The sequence below is a fragment of the Acomys minous genome (assembly GCF_964271855.1).
Source record: "Acomys minous genome assembly, chromosome: 2".
NCBI classification, from domain to species: domain Eukaryota; kingdom Metazoa; phylum Chordata; class Mammalia; order Rodentia; family Muridae; genus Acomys; species Acomys minous.
Genome location: NC_140484.1, coordinates 147192426 through 147214227, shown reverse-complemented (window position 1 = coordinate 147214227; position 21802 = coordinate 147192426). Strand labels below are relative to the sequence as shown.

General features: G+C 49.9%; 1 protein-coding gene across 1 annotated transcript in view; it reads right to left on the bottom strand.

The window, feature by feature from the left end:
- Nucleotides 1-21802, bottom strand: part of XYLT1 (xylosyltransferase 1) — a 294773-nt gene that overhangs the window by 114336 nt on the left and 158635 nt on the right. Inside the window, exon 3 of the mRNA XM_084774200.1 lies at nt 5316-5823. Within this exon, the coding sequence (XP_084630326.1) occupies nt 5316-5823 (508 nt within the window). The remainder of the gene's footprint in view (nt 1-5315; nt 5824-21802) is intronic.

Genomic DNA, 21802 nt, shown 5'->3' with positions numbered 1-21802 from the left:
GCGTGGAGTAGTTTCTTGAAAGGCTCATGTGCCAAAAGCTTGGTCGGTAGTTTGGCGTTCAGAGGTGGGGATTTCTGAAAGGGACTGGCTCAGGATGGCTCTGCCCTAGTCAACCCATTAACCCACGGATGGACGCTTCTTTTGATGGCATCTTTAGGAGGCGATGGGGAACTAGACGGCAAGGCCTATTTGGAAGGAGTGGGTCACTAGGGGGTGTGCCCTTGAAGGGGACATGTGCTCTCCAGTCCTTTCCTTTCTGCCTTTTCATTCTGGTTTCCCTGGGTGAGCAGCTCTGCTCTACAAGCACACCACCTCTCACCTGCTCTGATGCTCTGCCCTGTCTTTCCACAGCCGCAAAGCAATGAAGGCAAGAAATGGGGACCACAAGCTCTGAAAGAGCCCCAGAAAGACACCTGTCCTCCTCAGAGGTGTGCTGCATGGCCAGCAGGCTGCTCAGTGCATCCTTTGACTTAGTGAAATAGGCAATACTGAAGTGTGCTGGGGAAGATCGGTGCTCCTGTTCAAGGTGGGCTTCCGTGGGGCATTCTTCGGGTGCCCTGCACCCTCCCCAGGGCTATGAAAAAGCCTGAGGATGTGAGATAGTGTTTCTTTCCTTCCCTTATCTCACACCACTCGTAGCAACAGATACTTGATGAACATCAAGCCTGGTGCCAGGTGCTAGAAGAATCAACAGTTTTGTTCAAATTTATGAAAAAAAAAAAAAAAGACGCTTGCCAACTGTACAACCCAAATTACTAGTATTCTCAAACTGCCTGTGACATTCCTGGCAACAGGGTCCCAGATGCTAGTGTCTCCATGGTTACTTGGGGGAGGGAGAGTTGCGGGAGTGCAGTGCTACGGGGCAAGGTAGCCAGGGGAGAGGAGACTGGCACCCTTGTGCTCTGGGCAAGTAAAGCACCCCCATCCCCATCCCGGCACACCCCCATCCCTGGGCTGGCACAGGCCTTGGGCCATGCAGGAGCTTTATCCTTTTCCAAAATCCCCTTCTAGCCTTGAACAAAAGGGAAGCCGATTAGTCAGGCTCTCTCTAGGCAGAACTGCTCCCAGCTTCGGCTCCCGCATGCAGAGTGAGAGGCCTGTTCCCAATCTATAAAGGTCACATGAGCACACGGAGAACATTGCATCTAACCATGATCCTCTTGTTAAAAACACCCTTGGTTTGAGAAGTGCCTATTGCTAAGGGAAGGTTCCAGAAGATGTGCTTGTCGTGTTCCCCTTCTGCCCTCCCCCCGCCTCCTCCCCCGCCCCGCACTTGTTGTGTCACGGACACCCTTCTCTTCCTGTGCAAGCCCTTCAGCTTTGTTTTCGGGCACGTCACTTAGGGACCCACACACTCTAGTGACAAGTTTAAAAGGAGAGACATCCCTGGGGAAAGATGAGGAGGTGGCAGAGGTGGGAGGGAGGCAGATGGGTCACCTTTGCTATTAGCTTTTCTAGACAGGCTTCTGGGCGGGCGGTGAGCCTCAGCTCTAACAGCCAAGTGCCTTAGAAAAGTCCCAGTAGAACTGTCTAGGCGGGAGAGCTGGGGCGCTGTTGGCCATGGTGCCCTGGGACACAGATGTGCAGATTTTTCCTATTGTCAACTTGATTGGACTGAGGAGCACCTAGGAGACAAGAGACGCACGCAGTCTCTGGGTGTGTCTGTGGATGGCATTTCCAGATAGGATTAGCTAAGAGGGGAAGGCAGGCCCCTGATTGTGGGCGGTGCCATGCCACAGGCTTCAGACCAAAATGGGTGAAAAAGAGAAGGTTCTGCTCACCACTGCCAACCCCCACCCTCTCAGCTCAGGATTTGCCTCTGCTTCCTAGCCACTCTACTGTGAGCTGTTGAGCTTTGCCAAGCCCCCCTCACTGCACCTCAAGGGTCTGAGACTGAATCCCTAGGAGACAGGGGAATGAGGTAAAGGCAGGGCTGTGGCTTCAAACCTAGAGGTCCACGGTCCGACTCAAGACGCCGGTGGCCTTTTCTCTCACAGAGTTATATACCACAGCACATGGGGCAGGTCAGTCAAAGTGTCTGGGGGATACTAAGGCAGTTCTAGAGACTAAAGGATGGACAGGCATTCCATGCAACTCTCTGGATGGTATGCAGATGTACATGTATGTGTGCATATGTACAGGTGTGCATGTGTGTGTGCATGCATATGTCTATGAGACTGCAAATACAAATTCATGTATTTGTGTGCATGTGAATGTATGTGTGTGTGTGTGTTTGCATGCATGGGTATATGTGCACATGTGTATATGTGTACATGTGCCTGTGTGTAAGCATGTATGTGTGTGTGCATGTGTGTGTGTGTATAAGAGAGAGAGAGAGAGAGAGAGAGAGAGAGAGAGAGAGAGAGAGAGAGAGAGAGAGAGAGAGAGCACTCTGTGGCTGCCGTGAGTGTAGGATCAATGGGAGGAAGGGTTTGCTGGGGGTCTGGAGATGACTTCCTCTGAGGGCATACTTAGGGACAGGTCTTCCCACAAAACCCTTTGGAATCTCTCTCTACATATTCAGTTGGTGGACAGTCCACAGGCGTCTTCTCCCCTTGTACATGTGCAAACGTGTAACAGGCGCCCTCAAGTAGAACTAGGGAAGTCTTCCACACACTTCTTTCAAACTTGTGCTCCGCAGGAGGCAGAGGGCAAAGGTCAGAAGGGCGAGAGTGCACCTGTAGAAAGCGAGCTGTCTCCAGCGCTTCCCCTGGGCTGAGTGGGGATGAGGCTGAGGGGCAGGCAGGGCGGAGGAGCCGCAGGAACAAAGCTCTTCGCCAAAGTCAACATAGAAAATCGATGTCCTTTCCCTCTGCATCTGTCCAAAGGCCCTGAGGGATTGCCCTGCAGTGGCCATGGCCTGGGGGAGGCCCAGTGAGGTCTCTGTGTGGGAGGAGGGACAGCTATGCTCCCACATCGCCTGGTGTCACGCGTTCCCTCCTCTGTAGCCCCTTTTCTCACATCGTAAGAGATATAAAAGGATCACTAGGCTGAAGCCAATCCCTCCCAAGCAGGGGGAATTCCGGGTGTCACGGTTTCCAGAAGGGAAGGCAGTCTCCCTGTGGGGTGTAATTACATCCCTGCTTTCCGCAGAAGAATAGTTTATGGCTTAAATGCTATTAATTGTAAGCCATTCTGTTTCATGGGAAGTTGTTCATTGATAACTACCCAATTAGAGTTATTTTGCAATTAGTCTATTCACAGTAAATTTACTGCAAAGGGGAGGCCACGGTGCAGGAAATTAAAGCACCATGGGGCTGGTGTGCCATGTGTCTTAAATGCCAACTCCATTAACCATTTTGGAGGTCCTGGGAGGGCAGGGCCACTTTCGCCAAGACCGAGGCAGCCAAGCCCGCAGGCAGCCTCAGCGAGTTCACACCAGCTTGCAGACATCTCGGCATGGCCAGGGGGATCATGGGAAGCTCTGCTGTGTGGTGGTCGGTGACTGTGGAGTAAGCTGAAAGGCAAATATTTGTACAGTGCACATTGCTGACCAGGTGCATTTGTTGAACTGTGCAGTCTTTGAACCCTCGGAGATGAATACAACACCAAGGCTCAGAGAGGGCGGGCAATTTGCCCCAAGTCTCACAGCATGTGCAGAGGAAATCCGAGACCTAAGTGCAGGCACGCTAGTCTCACACTTACCTTCTGCTTCACTGCGCCCTTGTTTCTGCAGCTGACACCCTCTCTTCCCCCTTGTGACTATACTGAGAAGAGGGGGACACAGCTCACAGGCAGCTACACTTCTTTGGGGCGAGTACAACTTGAGCTGAAGAGAAAATCCATGTGCCTCCTCAAGACCAACAGACTTATGTAAGGGGACTCAGAGTCTGCAACCCAAATCCTAACACCAGCTCTCCTGGCTGTCAGCCGCAAGCCTCTACCCTAACCCTAAGCATGTCTGAACCCCAGTTTCCTCACGCATTGTATATTCAGCTACGGATGACCCCTAGCACAGTGATGGATGACTTAGGACTTTTCAACTGGATACTGTTGGGAACACAAACCCACTCCAGCACCATCCTGCTTTCCAGAACTTTCATTGCAACATTCAGTAACTTCCACAGTGCAGACAAACACGTTGCCTTAATGTAAGCCTTGCTTTTGTTGGCTTTGCCCAATAGTAGGCCGAATGAAACTTTTTAGGTACATTTAAGGTGGACTAGACTGAGCAAGGACATTGCATAGGTCAGCCATATTATATGACTTTTTATATTTATGGCATTTCTTTTACAAGCTAGGAAACATTCTGAACCCGCTGGAGCCTAAGCAAGCGCATTGTTGTTTGTGTGTTTGCTCTGAGAGGCGACTCCAGTCATTGTGATGGAGGTGCACAACCCGACATCCACGCAGATTTGCTACTTGGCCTTTCATGGAGCAAGCATTCAAGCTCTGTATGTGGCAGGAGCCATGCTCTCTCGGTTCAGACTTCCAAAGCGCCCGCCCCCTGCCTGGCACTGGCTAAGAACAGCTCTTGGAAACATTGTATTCCACTTAATTATTGCTGCACACTAAGTGCCAAATGCAATCAAGAACACAGACAGGAACCACCTGGACCACACAGACGATCTGGAAGGGAGGATCTTCCTTTTTAAATCTGTCTATTGAACAGGAAGCATTGCATAGACACACATCTGCTGCTACCAGCTCAAAAAGTCACGCTGAACTTGACGAAGAGGGAATGGGTGAAGGGCATGCTAAGACTCCATTTCCCATCTTCCCTTGGGACATTTGGAGTTTGGGGCCACAACCCATGTAATAAACTGTATGGATACATACAGCCTCGAAGAGGTGTCCCTCGGGGTCCATTGGGTGTTGGGTACCAGGTACTACAAGACCCATATCCAGTGATGTCCTGTCTCTTATAAGAAATGGTATGGTGTTTGCTTATAGCCTGCACATCCTCCTGTATGTTTGAAATAATCTCTGGGTGGCTTATAGCCTTCCTTATGTAATGTCAGGGCTGTACAATACTGCGTAGGTAAAAAAGTTGAGGTTTCAACAGAGACTAATTTGTGTTCTGGCTCCCGTAGCCTGTGAACTCCTAGACAGCTGTGAACATAGCACAGCACATCTGTAGACCCTGAGATCATGTCACGATGCCAAAGCTGAACACTTCTGCCAAAGGGATCAGGTTAAAATACTAAACACATGTAGTGTGATTTTCTAAAAACCGTCCTTACAGCATGTGGCAGGAGTTCAGAGTCCTAAGTTAAATCAGATCCTGTGATGAGGGTTTGCAATTCAACGTGGCTATATTGAAAGGGCCTGAGGAGGCAGAGAGAGGGGGCCAGTGACAGGAGAAAGTGACTTACCCTCCAGGGGACAGAATCGAGCCACCTTCTCTGGCATTAGCAGTCCCAGCTTGTGGCGACAGTAGGTTTCTGCAATCTCCTGGCGGCAGTGCTTGGACTTAGCTCGGGTCAGTGCTGATATGGCCTCCTTGCCAGAGATGTCACACTTGGGGGCCTGGTCAGTCTTGGTTTCAGGGGACCCGCCGCCAGCAGTCTTCCTGGCATGGCTGTGCCTTGCGACGTCTTTTCCTTGGCTGCTGTTACCTGTGGCTTTTTCTCGAGGAGGCAGCACCTCCTTGGGGCCTTTCCCCAGGACTGACTGGCCCTGGCCTTTGACCTGGGCCTCTGGCTTCCTCTGCAAGCGCTCTTTCTGTCTGCTGGGAGGCTTCTTTGCCAGTTCTGGCTGGTGCTTCTGGGACCTGGGGGCGAAGTTGCTGTTGTCCACATTCTCAAAGTCCTTGGGGACCGAGTTCTCATTGTTGCTGTCAGTCCGAACTTTTTCTTTGGGCCGGTGAGAGAAGTAGCCATCCTGGAGAATTAGAGAAACAGAAAGTTGTCACTGAGCCATGCTGGCAAGCAAGCTGGCCCATGAGAGGGCGGGCGACAGGCGGGAAAACCTGAGGCAAGGTCTTCATGCTTCTCTCATTGGCTCAGGCTGTGGAAACAGTTTTCCTTTCCCGCTCTGTCCCCCACAGACACGAAAGCCTTTCCTTGCTCATGGTGACCAGCACAATGACTCCATTCTCAAAGATCCCTGGCTCTACTTCAGTGTCTGGGGAAAATTTCCCTCGGGGCTTCTGTGCAAACGGCAGCGGCAGAAGGTGCTGCAACGGGATGTGCGGTAGAAGTGGAGCCCTCAGGATGCTTCATAAAGGAGACAGCACGAGCTAACACTGTATACATTGCATTTAGGACAAGCAAATCTATCTGTGCCTACAAGAGAAAGTAGGCTCGGGCCACTGTCAATTCCATAAACAAGACAGCAAGCCCCCCCCCCTTTTTTTAAAATTTAGTTCAAGCTAACTTAATTTTTTATTCACAGTGCAGCCAGTGCCAAGTGAGCCCGCCTGGCAACAAATCTCAAGAAAGATGCAAACCTATGACCTTTTGCTTCCCTCATTACACTGGGGTCAAGTCCATGGCCTCACTTGTCCAGAGAAAGTGCTCTGCCATGGGCCTACAGTTCTCCGTCCTTTGTATTTTATTTTATTTTCTCTTTTACTCTGAGATGGAGTCTCAACAGGTGGGCCAGGCTGGCACTGAGTTTTCTCTGCTCCAGTCCCTCTGGCTAATGGTTGATATCAGGAGCTGGCTGCCATCAGTCCAACATGGCTTAGAATTAACCCAACCATCTCCTCAAGAGATGTGGTTACCATGGGTCCTCAGGCTCGGCGTGGTCCTATGCCCCTCTCCCTACTCAGCTGCTACTCAACTGCCATGGGATGTTGAAGTATTCCAGTAAGAGGAGGAAGAGGAGGAGGAGGAGGAAGAGGAGGAAGATGTTCGCCTCCTGGAATACATTGTCTGTGGACACTTGACAGCTTCTAGAAAGTCCCTGGGAGGCCCAGAGAAGGGGGCTCAGGTGCTTCTGGAGGCCTGAGGACTCCATCCCGCCCAGAGTCTGTGCCGCTTTCTCTAGTGACCACAGTTCTGCCTCATCGTCCTCCTATATTATCTCCTTTAAATTTTTTATTTTATTGCTGTGGGACTAAAACTTCAAAAACATTGAAAAAATGATGAGATCTATGTAATCGTGCCCCCGACCTCCTTCCTTTAAAGATAGGATCCCACTCTGAAGCCCAGGCTGGCCTGGAACTTGCTATGTATGTATGCATGTATATATGTATGCACGTATGTATATATGTATGTATGTATGTATGTATGTATGTAAGTATGTATGTATGTTTTATGTGCACATGTGTGCAGTACCCTTGGAGGCCAGAAGAGCCCATCAGACCCCCTGAAGCTGGAGCTGCAGGTGGAAATCATGCTCCCAGTATGGGTGCTGAGACCAGGGCTCCGGTCATCCGCAAGAGCAGCAAGCTCGCGTGGCTGCTGCCTCATCCCTCTGGGCCCGCAGCGTTCATCCGTGCTGCTGCTCAGTGCAAGATTCTTTGCTTAGGAAAGTCTGAATAATATCACTCTGTGTGTCTGCCATAGCTACTTTGTAGATTTCTCTGTCGATATAGTAAGGAATTTCCCCACCTACACCACCCCAGTTCTTCATGTGAACCCAAAGAGGCAAACAGGCCTCACCATTTCCCCCACTGAAATACCCACATCCCCCTCTGCGCCCCCCAAAACAACAAAAGACAGTCTGGGAGCTGGACATGGTGGCGCATGTCTGGAACTCCAGCACTTGTGTAGAGACAGAAGGACTGCTGATTTCCGGTTCTCCTGGGCTACACAGGGAGTTCCAGACAGGCCTGGGCTGCGCCCCGAGACCCTGACTCAAGAATGATCAACAAGGCCGGGCATGGTGGCGCACGCCTTTAATCCCAGCACTCGAGAGGCAGAGGCAGGGGGATCGCTGTGAGTTCGAGGCCAGCCTGGTCTACAAAGAGAGTCCAGGACAGCCAGGGATACACAGAGAAACCCAGTCTCGCAAAACCAAAAAAAAAAAAAAAAAAAAAAAAGATCAACAGAAGCACAGGCAAGCACCTGATTGTGGGGCCCCAGGCCTGTAACCCTAGCATTTTGGAGGCAGAGGCAGGAGGATTGCTGTTGTCATATCAGGCCAGCCAAATCTATAGAATGAGTCCCAGACCAGCTTGGCCTACAGTGAGATGCTGACTCAAAAAAACCACAAAATACAGACAAACATCCCAGCACTGAGCATGGGAAGCGGACACCAAGTTCCACTTCTAACCAAGATGCTATCTGCAATTGGTTCCTGCTGAGAAAGAGTAAACCAGTTAGTTTTTGTTTTTGTTTTTTTCCCCCAATTAAGGGTCACTAGAAATATCCACCACACGAGGCCCGGGGCCAGTGGTCCTCATCCTGTAGGTTGCAACCACTTTGACAAATCTCTATCCCCCAAAATATTTACATTACAATTCATAACAGTAGCAAAGTTACAGTTATGAAGTAGCAAGGAAAATAACATTTTCGGGATCACCACAACATGAAGAACTGTATTAAAGGGTCGCAGGATCAGGAAGATTGAGAGCCACTGCTATGTCCAGGAGTAGTTGATCCATATTAACATATCCCATGTTTTTTGTTCTGTATATGTGTGTGTACTTTTTGTTTTGTTATTTTGATTATGTGTGTGTGTGTGTGTGTGTGTGTGTGTGAGAGAGAGAGAGAGAGAGAGAGAGAGAGAGAGAAACATGCAGGTGTGTGTGTGTAGGGAAGTAGGAAGGGTTTTGGTGGAGTTGGGAGGAGAAAAAGGACTGGGCACAATGGCCCATGCCTGCAATCTTAGCACTCAAGTGGCAGAGGCAGGAGGACTGCCAAGTTAGACCTGGCAGTATGCTCAACACAACCAGGTACAGATAAGCATGTGTCACACAGAGAGACCATCTCCACAAACAGATCCTTGGGTTATCTCCTATCAGAACCCTAGAAGGTGTCCGTAGAGTGCTTGGGGGCACAGCGAAGCAGGAAGAACAGACCTAACCAAGGAGAAGAGACCAGACACAAGGACGTTAAGCAACCACAACAGTGCAAAGTGACTCGGGCTCATTGTGCCCGGATTCCTCGTCAGGAACACAGATACGGTATTTACCTTGTGGGTAGTTTGGTTAGGGTGAATGTGCTGGAAACTTCTGGAAGGTTCTTCCCTCTCAATTAAGGTAGGAGGAAGAATGAGCAACACACACCAACTATGTAACAACTTTACTAATTAATACAGTGCCTGGGGGCTGGAGAGATGGCTCAGCAGTTAGGAGGGTTGCTGAGAAATTGTGGAGACTGGAGTTCAGACTCCAGGACCCACACATCATTTCAGGCATTCTGTACAATCTGTAACCCCAGATCCTACAGGGAGGAGACAGGAGTGTCTTAGGGCTTGCTGACCTCCTGTCTAGCCAAGAAAGAATGAGTCCCGGTCAGGGGAGAGACCCTGCCTCAAAGGACTGGGAAGGACACTTGACACCTTCTCCCAGACTCCTTGTGAATGTAGAACCGTGTGCACCCTCAGACAGATGTTTATGCACTTATGCACACACACACACACACACACACACACACACACACACACACATACACACACATGCATACATTTACACATAAATAAATCTTCCAAAAATATTTTGTCTTAATTTCCTCTTTTCCATCTGTCTCTACCGGTGGATGCATTGGGTATGACTTCTCCATTTCGAAAGACCATGTCTCTTTTATTTGTAGACAACCCAACACTCTCACCTTGGATTATCTATGCAAATGCAACCCTTTGACTTGTTTTTATTTTTTAATGTACTTATTATAATCATTGTTCATTCAAACATTTGCACTCATCTCGAGTCTCAGAACTTCTAATTGCTCCTGCTTTGCCTTCCCTCAGAGCTGCTGCTAGAATCCATTTCTATTCGAGAAGAATAATTAAGTGTACTTTGCCTCCACCCCCATTCAACCTTGGGATTGTTTAGAGCCGATTTTGATCAGGTAGAAAGCTATGGCTCTCAGAGGCAGGCTATATGATCCTGGATACACACACACACACACACACACACACACACACACACACACACACACGTCTTTCTCTCTCTCTCTGTCACACACACACACACACACACACACACACACACACACACACACACATCTTTCACTAGCTTTCTTTTGGTCTCTAATATGACTTCTTTTAGGTCAATTGAATCCCAATCCCTGGGTCCTGTTTCTCGGAGGGAAGGGTGGTAGCTGTGACTCCCTGACACCACACATGCATTTAGAGATTACAGCCTTTGTTCTCATTGCTTGTGTGGGATGAACACTGGGTACAGAGAGAGGATTAGCCATGTCTTGCTTTAGTGACTGAATAATTTTCTCATCTGTAATAAGATGGGTCCCACATGGGTTTTAGTAAACACTGTCTGAGTTGGCTGTTAATCAATGTGATTGACTAGTAAAGTTCTTTCTCAGATCATTGAACAGTAATCTGATAAAGTTTAAGAGACCAAGGATGGTCACTCTAAAGGATATTGGTGCCATCCCAGCTACAACCTAGATCACTGCCTCTAACAGAGTGTTGGTGTCAGAGGTCAGAGGTCAAGCAGAAGGGAGTCCATTCCTCCTACTTCCATCTTCCGCTCTTCAAGCAGATACAGACTTTCACATCTCTCTGTATGATCTGAAAAAGTGTCCTCTGACATCCATATCTACACCATGGCAGGCGCACTGTAACACACACAGAGAAGCACACCCATTCTCTCTCTCTCTCTCTCTCTCTCTCTCTCTCTCTCTCTCTCTCTCTCTCTCTCTCTCTCTCACACACACACACACACACACACACACACACATAAATAATGCAACGTGGCTAAGCTAACCTAATATGGTTCTCTGAGCATGTGCTGGGCCCCCACCGAGACCCCTGAGATCTGTGCAGGGATTGTCAAAAACAAACTATTCTTCCATCATTTCCTCCTGGCTCATCCTTTCACAAGTGCACACAGGTGTTTTCCATAATCTTCGTGACAAGCAGCATCCTAGCATGCAGGAAGCAGAAGCAGGCGTGACCCCAGCTGCCTTCTGACTGCTTTTCTGAGATCTTTGTGACTGGTTCATCACGTAGCCCAAGCTGGCCCGGAACTCACAATCCTCCTGCCTGAACATCCCCAGGGCTGGTGTGACAGGCCGGAGCCACCTCACCTGGCACCGATGCCCCCTCTCTAAGCAGCGACTTTACTGAGTTCTGAAAAGGACCGGAAGGCTCCACCCTTCTCGTTGGATCCCTGTGGAGTGAAGTTGCATCTTTCCACTAAGATTTCACCTATATGGAAGAGTGACGGGATTGAGTGTTGTTTAAAGTGAGCCAATCAGCAAACATTTTGGCAATGGCTCTGTATAAACATCTGTCATCAATAAGTGATAGGTGTGAGAAAAACTACTGGAAGGATCCCGGGAACACCGGAAGGCTTGAGGGGGTCTTGAGAACAGCTGGGAGATAGCTGTACCCCTACACATCTGCCTGTGGGTAAAACCACAAAGCCTCGTCTCCTCACTCGTCTCCTCACTCTTCTGTCCTCCCCTCTCCTTTCTCCTGCTCTCTCTCTTCCTCTCCTTTCTCAGTGGGGACTGAACCTAGAACTTCACACATGCTGGACAACTGCTCTAGCACTAACCTACAGAAATCCAGCCTGTCACCCATGTGCCTGCGAGTATATACCGCACAGGCACACGCATCCACACCCACACGCACATATCCCCTACACACACTTTTAGAGACAAGATCTTGTTAAGTTGCCCAGGCTAGTTTTGAACTTCCTCTCCTCCTGCCTCAGTCCTGAACTGTGTTCCGAGAGGGAGGCTGGCCTGAGCCCGACAGCCCCTCCGTCCTTGGCCAGTCCTTCATCCTTCTCAAGGCCTCAACACTGCTTTCCAGAGACCGGAAAGACTGAAATGTTCCACCTGCTCAGAGCTGCCTCTCCGTGATGGCTCCAGTTCCCTTCAAGTGCCTGGCAGTGGCTCAGTGGTTAAGAGCACTATCTGCTCTTCCAGAGGTCCTGAGTTCAATTTCCAGAAATCACATGGTAGCTCATAAACCATCTATAATGTTATTGATGCTGCCCTCTTCTGGCGTGCAGGTATACATGCAGGTAGAACACTCATGCCAATAAATAAATAAATAAATAAATAAATAAATAAATACTCCTGTGGCTAACTGGGCCAGTGGCGCAGGCCTATGATGCCAGTTACTTGGGGAACTGATTATAGGTTCTGCCTAGACTTCAAGCTTGAGTTCCAAGCCAGCTCAGACAAGTAGCAGAGGCTCTGCTTAAAAATTTAAATAACAAAATTGTGAAAAGTGTTGGAAATAAAGCTCAGTACAAGAGAGATTTCCTAGGATGTATGAGGCATTGTATTAAATTTCTGGCACCATAGGAAGGAAGGGAGGAGATAAAGGAAGGAGGGAGGGAGGGAGGGAGGAAAGGAGGGAGGAAAGATAACTCAAGGTATGTCACCCAACTGAAAAAAAAAATCTGCTGGCTCTGGCCAACACATGAAGGACAGCCCAGTGCCTTGCTGGGAGGACAGGGGTTTAATGTCCACGAAAACAAGAACCAGCAAAGCCAGGTGAGTGCCACACGAGACACAGGGGCCACCTCTAGGGTTTTCTTGGTGTTTGGAACTGTTTGGTTTCCTGCCTGCCCCAAGGCCTTATCCTCCTGCTTCTGGCTGCCTTGCTCTCCTTCCAAAAGGCCTAATCACCTCTGGATACATCTGCTGAGCTCGCCTCTGTGGCAGCCTTTTCTCCAGTCACAACAGTCATCTCTGATAAACTCTGATGGCCAGCATCTGGCTCTGTCTGGGCTCCAGCCCTGGGGAGCTGTTCCTTAGGGCTGAAAGCTGCAATGCCCAGAGGACATGCTGGTGCAGAGTCTTTGCCTGAACCCTCTTCCATAGCCTGTCAAGGTTCGGGGGAACTTGTAGCCCCACATTTTCTAGCCTTTTCCATGTCACAGGCGTGACGACTAGCACACACTATCAGAAAGGAAAGCAAAGGCAGCATAGAGGGAGAAACCCAAAGGAAAGTACCGGAAAGCCCAAGTACAAGCTGTTCCTATATCCCTTCCCTGTCATCCTCCCCTACCTCCTCGCCTTTATTTTTTCACTCCCTTCCTTTTCTCAGAGGCTCACTATTTGCACAGCCCTGCATCCAACTCGTGCCCTCCTATCGAAGCCTCCACAGCGCTGGGATGACAGCTGTACGCCAACATGCCTAGATCCTGGAACACTTCGTTTAAAAGCTTATATACGGGAGGCTTGTGTGTGTGGCGGGGGGTGGCTCAGCAGGTCAAGTGCTTGGCAGGCAGGCATAGCGAGGGCCTGGTTTCTGATCCCCAGGACCCACTGAAACAGCCAGGTATGGCGGTGTCTGGTACAAATGCTCCCTGTGGGGGCGTGGCAGTGGAGCTAGGCAGATCCCTGGAGCTCACAGGCTAGTGAGACTAGCCAACTCAGTGAGCTTCAGGGCCACTCACTATGTTTCAAAATGAGGAAGGATGAAGACCCTGGACGTGGACATTGTCACTCACACATGCACACAACCCACAAGATGAAATCATATCACAATGGGGATTGAAAAAAAATCAATAGATTCTTAACTGCACTTATCACAAAAAGGTCACTATGTAAGATGATGGCCACGCCGGACTTTGTCACAACACCCAGGCAAATATTCTCAGTAAAACATATTCCAAAACCAACCAACCAACCAACAACAAACAAATGAAAGAATCTTAAAAGATAGGCCAGCCATTGGCAGTAGTCCAGCCACATGTCTGCCCATGAGGTCCCTGTGGAAAACACCAGGAAGGCAGCCCTTCACACCTGTTTGTGATGGTTGTGCTAGAGCCAAGGCCAAGATAACCAGGCTTTAGGTCACTAGGAGATCACAGGCAAGGTCAGAGGCAGTGAGAATCTGACGTCAGAGACCACTGAGGCTGGAAAGCCAGTCCAAGGAGGAAGAAGGGAGAAGGGCCCCACCCAGACATGATGACGGCCACGCCTAGTAGGGGAGCTGGCACTGCACATCTTTATGTTGGAGCCTTTTTACACTCCGTGGGGGTGGCAGTGGAAACGCTGGCAAGGACACCACACTAGTCTACACTGGAACTGCGCCCCTCCTGAGTACCAAACCAATCACAGCGTTAAAGCTGGTTAAAGCTGGAGAGCTAGGCTGGGAGGGCGCAGGCAGGCAGGAAAGAGTTAACAAGGAAAGGCTTCCCAGAGGAAAAGGGGCAAAAGCTATGGGAGTCCCACAGCAGGAAAGTAACAGGCCCTGCTACACACAACTGGGCCACCACAAGCCCTGCAGCCTGTGTCCATGGCTGTGCATGAGGAACACTGCTTGGGTGCCCTGTGTGTAGTTTGAAAGTGACCCCAGCTCTGACAGCATCTCTGCTGATGTTCCTGGAAAAGGCAGCCTGGTATGTGCCGACCTTTGGCATGTGGATGTCAACGAGAACAGCTGCCTGGTGGCCTCAGATTCAGCATCCCTGTCTCCATCGCCTTTTGCTTCCCTGGCGTCCGGGCAGATTTTAAATCTCAACACGGCATTTGCCCCCAGGGTCATCTTTCCCTCGGTGCCCTCCGATGCCTCTCTTGCTTCAACCCCTTACGTGTCTGCTCAGTCCCAGCTCTCACCCTTCTCCACAAACTCCTGCCCAGGTCCCTATGGGACAGGCACTTAAGGAGACAAATGGGTCTCCAGCGGATGAAAGACATCCCTATCCACAACTCATCCCTTGCCTCTGAGACTCCTCCCCCTCCCCATGCCACAATCGGGTGATAAATGGCAAGCTGGTGAGCTCATTACCACAGCCTCAGAGGAAATACTCGGGAAGCCTGCAGCACCAGTGAGGGAAGACACCTGTAAATAACAAAATATAGAGGCATGTACGCATGTGCGCGCGCACACACATGCACTACACAGACATATACAGTTATAGATATATAAAACCCACATATACATACCCAGACATACACACATGTACACCACATAATGCATTACACACACATGCAAATGTATATACACATGTACACTATACACACAAGTATATACAAACATGCACACACATGCACATGAACACAACACACACTCCAAAGTCAATGATGTTATTTCATCTTGAAAGCCCAGGCTAATTGGGTTAGGGAAAGAGGAAAACTAGAAAAAGAAAGAAAGGTCTTCATATTGCCAGCCATGTGATTTCAGACCAAAGCCTTCCCAGCAGCTGCCAATAAATTATTTTCACTGTGTGAAGGTACAAATGAATACGCCACCCTTATGCCCTAAATCTCCTTTATGAGTCGCTGCTTGCCTTGGCCCACCGACCAGAGCCAGGGGTTTCCAAACATGTTTTCATTGGCTGGATTCCCACGGAACGCTGCGGCCTCTTAAGCTGCTCCCTGCCCAGTGCAGGAGCCCCGTCGACCTCCTGTTTACACCCGGGCTTGGGCTGGCAGAGGCCAGGTCTGTGTCCACAGTGACAGCTACGCTCACGTCCAAGCTTTCGCAAAGCCTCCGCATGGCACATGAGGAGATGTGACCCTGAGAGCGGATGCTGCGATGGCAGGGGATGTGAACTGTGAACGCGGAACTAGGTCTGCCCCTCCTGATGAAACAAATCACCAGGCCCAGGCCCTGTCACTGTCTACCGAGCTCCAGGGCTGAGTTGCGGACCTCGCCTGAGCTCACTTTGTGTCACTGTCCCCAAAGAGAGTGCTGGTCACTTCCCACAGAAGCAATGTGGTGGACTGTCTGTTCTTTACGCTGCCCAAGCTGGGAGGAGCTATGCAGAATCTCAGGGAATGTGACACTCTGGGGGACCACTGGGCATCATACAACAGGGTGATTCTGGAGCATGCTCCACCTTTGGTCTGCTGGATTGAACCCCATCCTTGACACTTCCAAGCTGTGTGATGCTGCCACAGTTCATGAACTTCTCTGAGCCAGGTTTTCTTCCTCTGGCAAATAGGTGTACTACTGCTATGTGCTCAAAGTGGGTGAGATGCGGTGACTTTGTCAGAGCGACAGCACAGAGCACATCAACAGATGTGACTGTCAAACAGTGACCTCTCCTGTGTCCATTCACAGGTACTTCCTGGGTGTCCGGGCTGAGCCATCTGGCACCCCAGGCACCGAGGATGTCTGTGAGAGTGAGACAGGCAGAGACGCCTGCTCCCGGGGCATTATATACAGCAGGGTGGGGCTGAACAACCAAGCCTTTGGGGTTCTGTAAGCATTACCATCTTTATTTGGAAAGCTTGGGAGGCAAGGCCCCTGAAGTTCCCCCAACAGGGTCAGGAGCAAGGACTGTTGTCCTAGGGTTAGAACAGAGGCTGACTGCTTGGGCATCAAGTGGAAAGGTGGGCTATTTCAGCCACCTCTTGCCTGTCCATCCCAGAGACTACTCTGAGGGAAGTGTGCCCTGTGCCTTGCAGGATGAGAGGATGGTTCATAGTTGGGAAACTTCAGTGCTCAAAAGACTCTGGATCTCTCTGTCTCTGTCTCTCTCTGTTTCTCTCTGTCTTGTGTGTATATGTGTGTGTGTGTGTGTGTGTGTGTGTGTGTGTGTGTGTGTGTGATATGCATGTGTACTCAACTATGTATGCATATGAGGAGGCGACTTCCTCCATACTCTCTTCTTTATTTTTTGAGACATACTCTTCTTTTTTTCAAAGATTTTTAAAAATTAATTCATTCAGATTACATCTCAACTGTTATCCCATCACTTGTATCCTCCCATTCCTCCCTCCCTCCCGCTTTCACCCTATTCCCCTCCCCTAGGTCTATGACCGAGGGGGACCTCCTCCCCCACTATATGGTCACAGCCTATCAAGTCTCATCTTGGTAGCCTGTTTATTCTTTCTCTGAGTGCCACCAGGCCTCCTCACCAAGGGGAAGTGGTCAAATATGGGGCACCAGAGTTCATGTCAGAGTCAGTCCCCACTCTCCACACAACTGTGGGGAAGAGACACACTCTTACTGTCTGTTTCAACTCTGGACTTCTGGGTTTATAGGTGTGTATCACCACATCTGGATTTTACATGGAACCTGGACTTAGGCTCTAAGCTTGTGTGGTCAGCATTTTATCCTTGGAGCCCTCTCCCACTCCCTGGTAATGTGCCTTTTCTTTTGTGGCTAGCTATGCCCGGAAGTCTGAAGTCTGGCTGGAGTCAGACAGTAAATGCTCTTTAAGCCTCACAGGACTTACTTGTGAAGTACCCAGCTAAGGTGGCTCTGCCAGTCCTGAGGGGTCACAGGCGGTCAGGCCTCTGGCTGGCACTTCCCATGAGCCTGGGAAGCAGGCTGCTACCTGCTTGCTTCCTTTGCTGTTTATTCCAGTTGCATCCTGTCTTCTTCTCCTCTTCTGCTCTTCTCACTTACTTGGCGAGGCTTCTGGTCAAGCAGCTCCAGGGATCTTCCTTCCTCAACATCCCCAGTGCTGAGACTTTACATGTACATCTAGCAGTTTCGTTTATGTGTGATTACTGGGGATGTGAACCCGGGGCCTCATGTTTGTGCAGCAAGCACTCTTCTTATTGGGCCTCTTCCTCACTCCCCATCTCAAATAATTCGTCCCTTGGATGAATGACATAGGAAAAGCTCACAGCGTTTAGTCCCCTGGCTCTCAGCCATACCTCTCGGCTGGCCTCATTGGGAGCTTACAGACTCCCAACCCGGGAGCTACCCATTTGGTGGATCTGGGATGTGATCTGGGAGTTGAGATACCAGGAGACTTCTGGGTGGTTTGACTGAGGAGCATAGGGTGTGCACATCACCTACTACACCCCCTGTCCTTAATACAGCCACTCTTACAGCTTGGGGATGGCTTTGAACCAGACACCAGTACAAGAGAGGTCCAGCCGGAGCTGTCCTGCTGGACAGTAGAGGATGCAGGTGGCCCAGGGAACATCATGCCTGCTTACAGCGCAGGCTGTGGCTCTGCTTAGCAATACAGTGCTCTAGACTTGTTTCTATTGACAGACCAAACATGGTGGCCTAGCATAACGCTGTTTCCTAACGCATTTGCTCTTTCCTTGATTCATTCTCCCTTTGGATGACTCAAGGTTTTTAACAGTCTTCTGCATCTATGTTCTAAATGGTCCCAAAGACCCACGGTTGAAGATTTGGTCCCAGCCCAAGGAACTGAATGGAGGGTGGGGCCTTTTAGAATGAGGGGTACCCTTAGGGGTGCTTTCTTGAGGGGGACACGGGGACCCTGAATTCTTACTCCATCTCTGCATCCTGACCACCTTGAGGTAAGCAGGCCTCCTCTACCCCCATGACCTTACAGAGACCTGAGATGCAGTGAGCTACGTGCCCAAGTAACTGTTATCTGATGTCTCTGAAAAAATAAGACAAAATAAGCCTTCTAGGCTAGTCCAAACTTTTCACATTGTGACATAATCCTGTTATCTACAAAGTTCACACTCCAGAACCACATATTAAGTTTGAAGAAAAAGTCTCTCTCTCTCTCTCTCTCTCTCTCTCTCTCTCTCTCTCTCTCTCTCTCTCTCTCGCTCTCTGTGTGTGTATGTGTATGTGTGTGTGTGTGTGTGTGTGTGTGTGTGAGAGAGAGAGAGAGAGAGAGAGAGAGAGAGAGAGAGAGAGAGAGAGAGAGAAGTAAATATAAACTTAGCATTTTCTTACATTCACAGCCTTGAATCTGGCTATGTTTGTAGTTATTTGAGGGTTGTGGGTGCCACATACCTTAAAAAGGGAGATAATCTTGGGAATTTTGACACAGCAGTGGACAGTGGTTAACAGAGTCCCTTCTGCAGCCCCACACTGTGTTACACGTCATAGTTAGCCCCACACTCATGGGAAAACACAAGGAAGATTGGCCCCTGTGCTGTTTGATTCTGCCTAACACCTGTGTGTCACGGTGTATCCCTCACCCTGAGTAAACAATGTGATCATGATTTGGGTTTTAAGAGACCCCCCCCCCAGTGCCACCCACTTTCCTTCTCAAGCCTGCTACTACACTGTCTTCCATTCCCAGGAGCCAGGGGATGACAGCTGTGTCACACTAACCACTTTTAAGACACAGCTGCGTGGAGAGCAAGGGGACAGGGGAAGAAAACAACCTTAGAAATGATTTCTGACAGGCGACCAGATACATTAAAATAACAACGTTTAGTTTGTCTTGCTAGCTGGAGGCAAAAGTCGGCTCAGGTGGGACCAGAGGCTGCAGGCTAAACACAGACAAGGCAGGCTGAACCTTCACTGGCCCAGTTCTCTGAAGGATGCTGGCTCTCCCAGATTCCGTCATTAAATGGTACCCTGGCACCTCAGCTCAGGGTCCTGCTAGGAGCAAGGAGGATGAGGTCTAAATCTGTAAGGGTGGAAATAGAAAAGGGGAAATTTCGGGGTGGGGGGCTGGGTGACCTGACTCTATACGGAGCCTGTGAAGTCATTATAAGGATGTGAAATTCAGGGCAGGTAACCCAGGCAGGTTTACGGTCCTAACTACTCAGGAGGCTCAGACGAGAGGTTTCCCATCAGACCCAGCCATACATATAGCAAGACACTCCTCGTATTAGTAAGCCTTCTATTCTGCAAATAAAAACGCCGTGACCAAGTCAGGTCACTGAGAGAAGAGTTTAGTAGGGCTCACAGTTCCAGAGGGACAAGAATACATCACCAGCACAGTGCGAAAGCATGGCAGCAGGGAGGCATGGCGCTCACACCTGGAATCCCAAACAAGAAGCCCAGAGCCAACCAGGAGGGCCATGAAAGCCCTGTGCCTAGTTATGTGCTTCCTCCAGCAAGGTCACACCTCCTAAGCTGCCCAATCAGGGCGAGACTATAGGGTACTTACCATTCAGGGTCCCACATGGGCTCGTGAGGGGGGAGCATGGCTCAGTGGTAGAGAGCACACTTGCCTAGCAAGCGCAGGCCCTAGGCTCCATCACCAACTCCTCCCAACGGAGGGGGGGAAATAGAAGCTAAGATGTACAGTGGGATCAGGGGACTCGCTTCCTTACAGAGCAAGAGTCTTACAGGATGCCACCGTGGCAGGGGTGTCATTTCATCCTCGTGAGCATCCCCACATGCAGCTACTACTCTTGCCGAGTCCATTTAACAGATAAGGAAACTGAGGCAGGAGAAAGATCACTGACCTTCCCCCAGGCCACATGATGAGCAAGCAGCAGATCAGTGTCAGTTCCAAGGGACCGTGGCCTCCCAACACCTGAGAAGCTCCATGGTCCTGCCTGGCTGGCTGGAAACAAGAGCACAGCCTGATCTCTCTTGGAGGGAGGGAGGAGGCACCTTGCGAAGGGAGGGGCAGCCCGAAGCGGGGCAGCAGATGCTAATGCTCTTTACTGTTTCCATATGCTTTTCTGTTCAGCTACAATAAGGGAGTTGTTCTTTAATATCTGTCTGGAGCTTATGCTCTGGTGGCCAGAGGCTGCCGCTGACACCCACAGGAAGGACACAGAGGGCAGCTGACTGGACCATCTCTTCATATCTCAAGGAAGAGGGCAAAGGGCCAAGAGAGATGTCTACCACACCATGACTCAGGCCTGTGTGCACACACACACATGCTCATACACACCCACCAATGTACATACATACGAACAAATGCTTGTGTGCACAGACATGTGTACGTGCAGGCACACACACACACACACACACACACACACACACACACACACACACACACACACACACACCCGCATATGCTCTTGCAGGTGTGTGATGTTTAGTTTTTTGGTTTTTTGTTTTTGTTTTTCGAGACAGGGTTTCTCTGTATCCTTGGCTGTCCTGGACTCTCTTTGTAGACCCCGCTGGCCTCGAACTCACAGTGATCCACCTGTCCCTGCCTACCAAGTGCTGGGATTAAAGGCGTGCGCAACCACTGCCCGGCCGATGTTTAGTTTTTAATTGTCAGCTTGACACAATCTAGACTCTCCTGGGAAGACAGTCTCAGTGAGAAACGAACTGGGTCAGGTTGGCCCGGGGCTATGGCTGTGAGGGATTACTTAATTAAGTTAGTTGATGTGAGAAGACCCAGCCTACTGTGGGTGACACCATTCCATAGGTTTGTGTCCCGAGCTATATGGGTGGAGAAAATGAGTTTAGCACTAACGCACATGCATTTATTCGCTCTGCTCGTGGCTTTGGACGTGATGTGACTATTTTAATTTTGTGCTACCTTGACAACCCTGTGATGATGATGAGCTGTATAACATGGAATTGTGAGCCAAGCAAAGCCTTTCTTCCTAGTTGCTTTTTGTCGGGGTATTTTATCACAGCAACAGAAATGAAACTAATACAGAATGCATGCATTCGTGTGGACACAAATGCATGCACACATCCAACACATGTATGTATACATACACATATACATAGACTCACACGTGCATGCATACACTCAAAACATGCATACACATACACACAGGCGCTGTCCTCACAACCCATGCAATCAGCTTCTCGTGGAACCTTCTACATTCTTGAATCTTCATAAGCCCTGAAGCATTATCCTTCCTGCTCAACAGTAAGAATTTAGCGGAGTTTCACAGTTTGCCTTTGTACCAAAAGGAAATTCAACCTTAAAAGACAGACGAGGCAAAACGGCCCTGCCCTGTGTGAGGAAGGATCTGGAGTCCTCAGTCTCACAGTACTTCGTGGCCCTCGGGCACCCAGCCCTGTCCTCATCCTCACAGAAACGGTGCTGACAATAGTGATGACAGGCTTACCTTACTCAGCCTGTCACCTGCAGCCAGGGGGCCTTGCAAGCTCACCCGGTGAGGGAGCACAGTGAGAGAGGCGGCCCTGTGAAGGAGCACAGTGAGAGAGGCGGCCCTGTGAAGGAGCACAGTGAGAGAGGCGGCCCTGT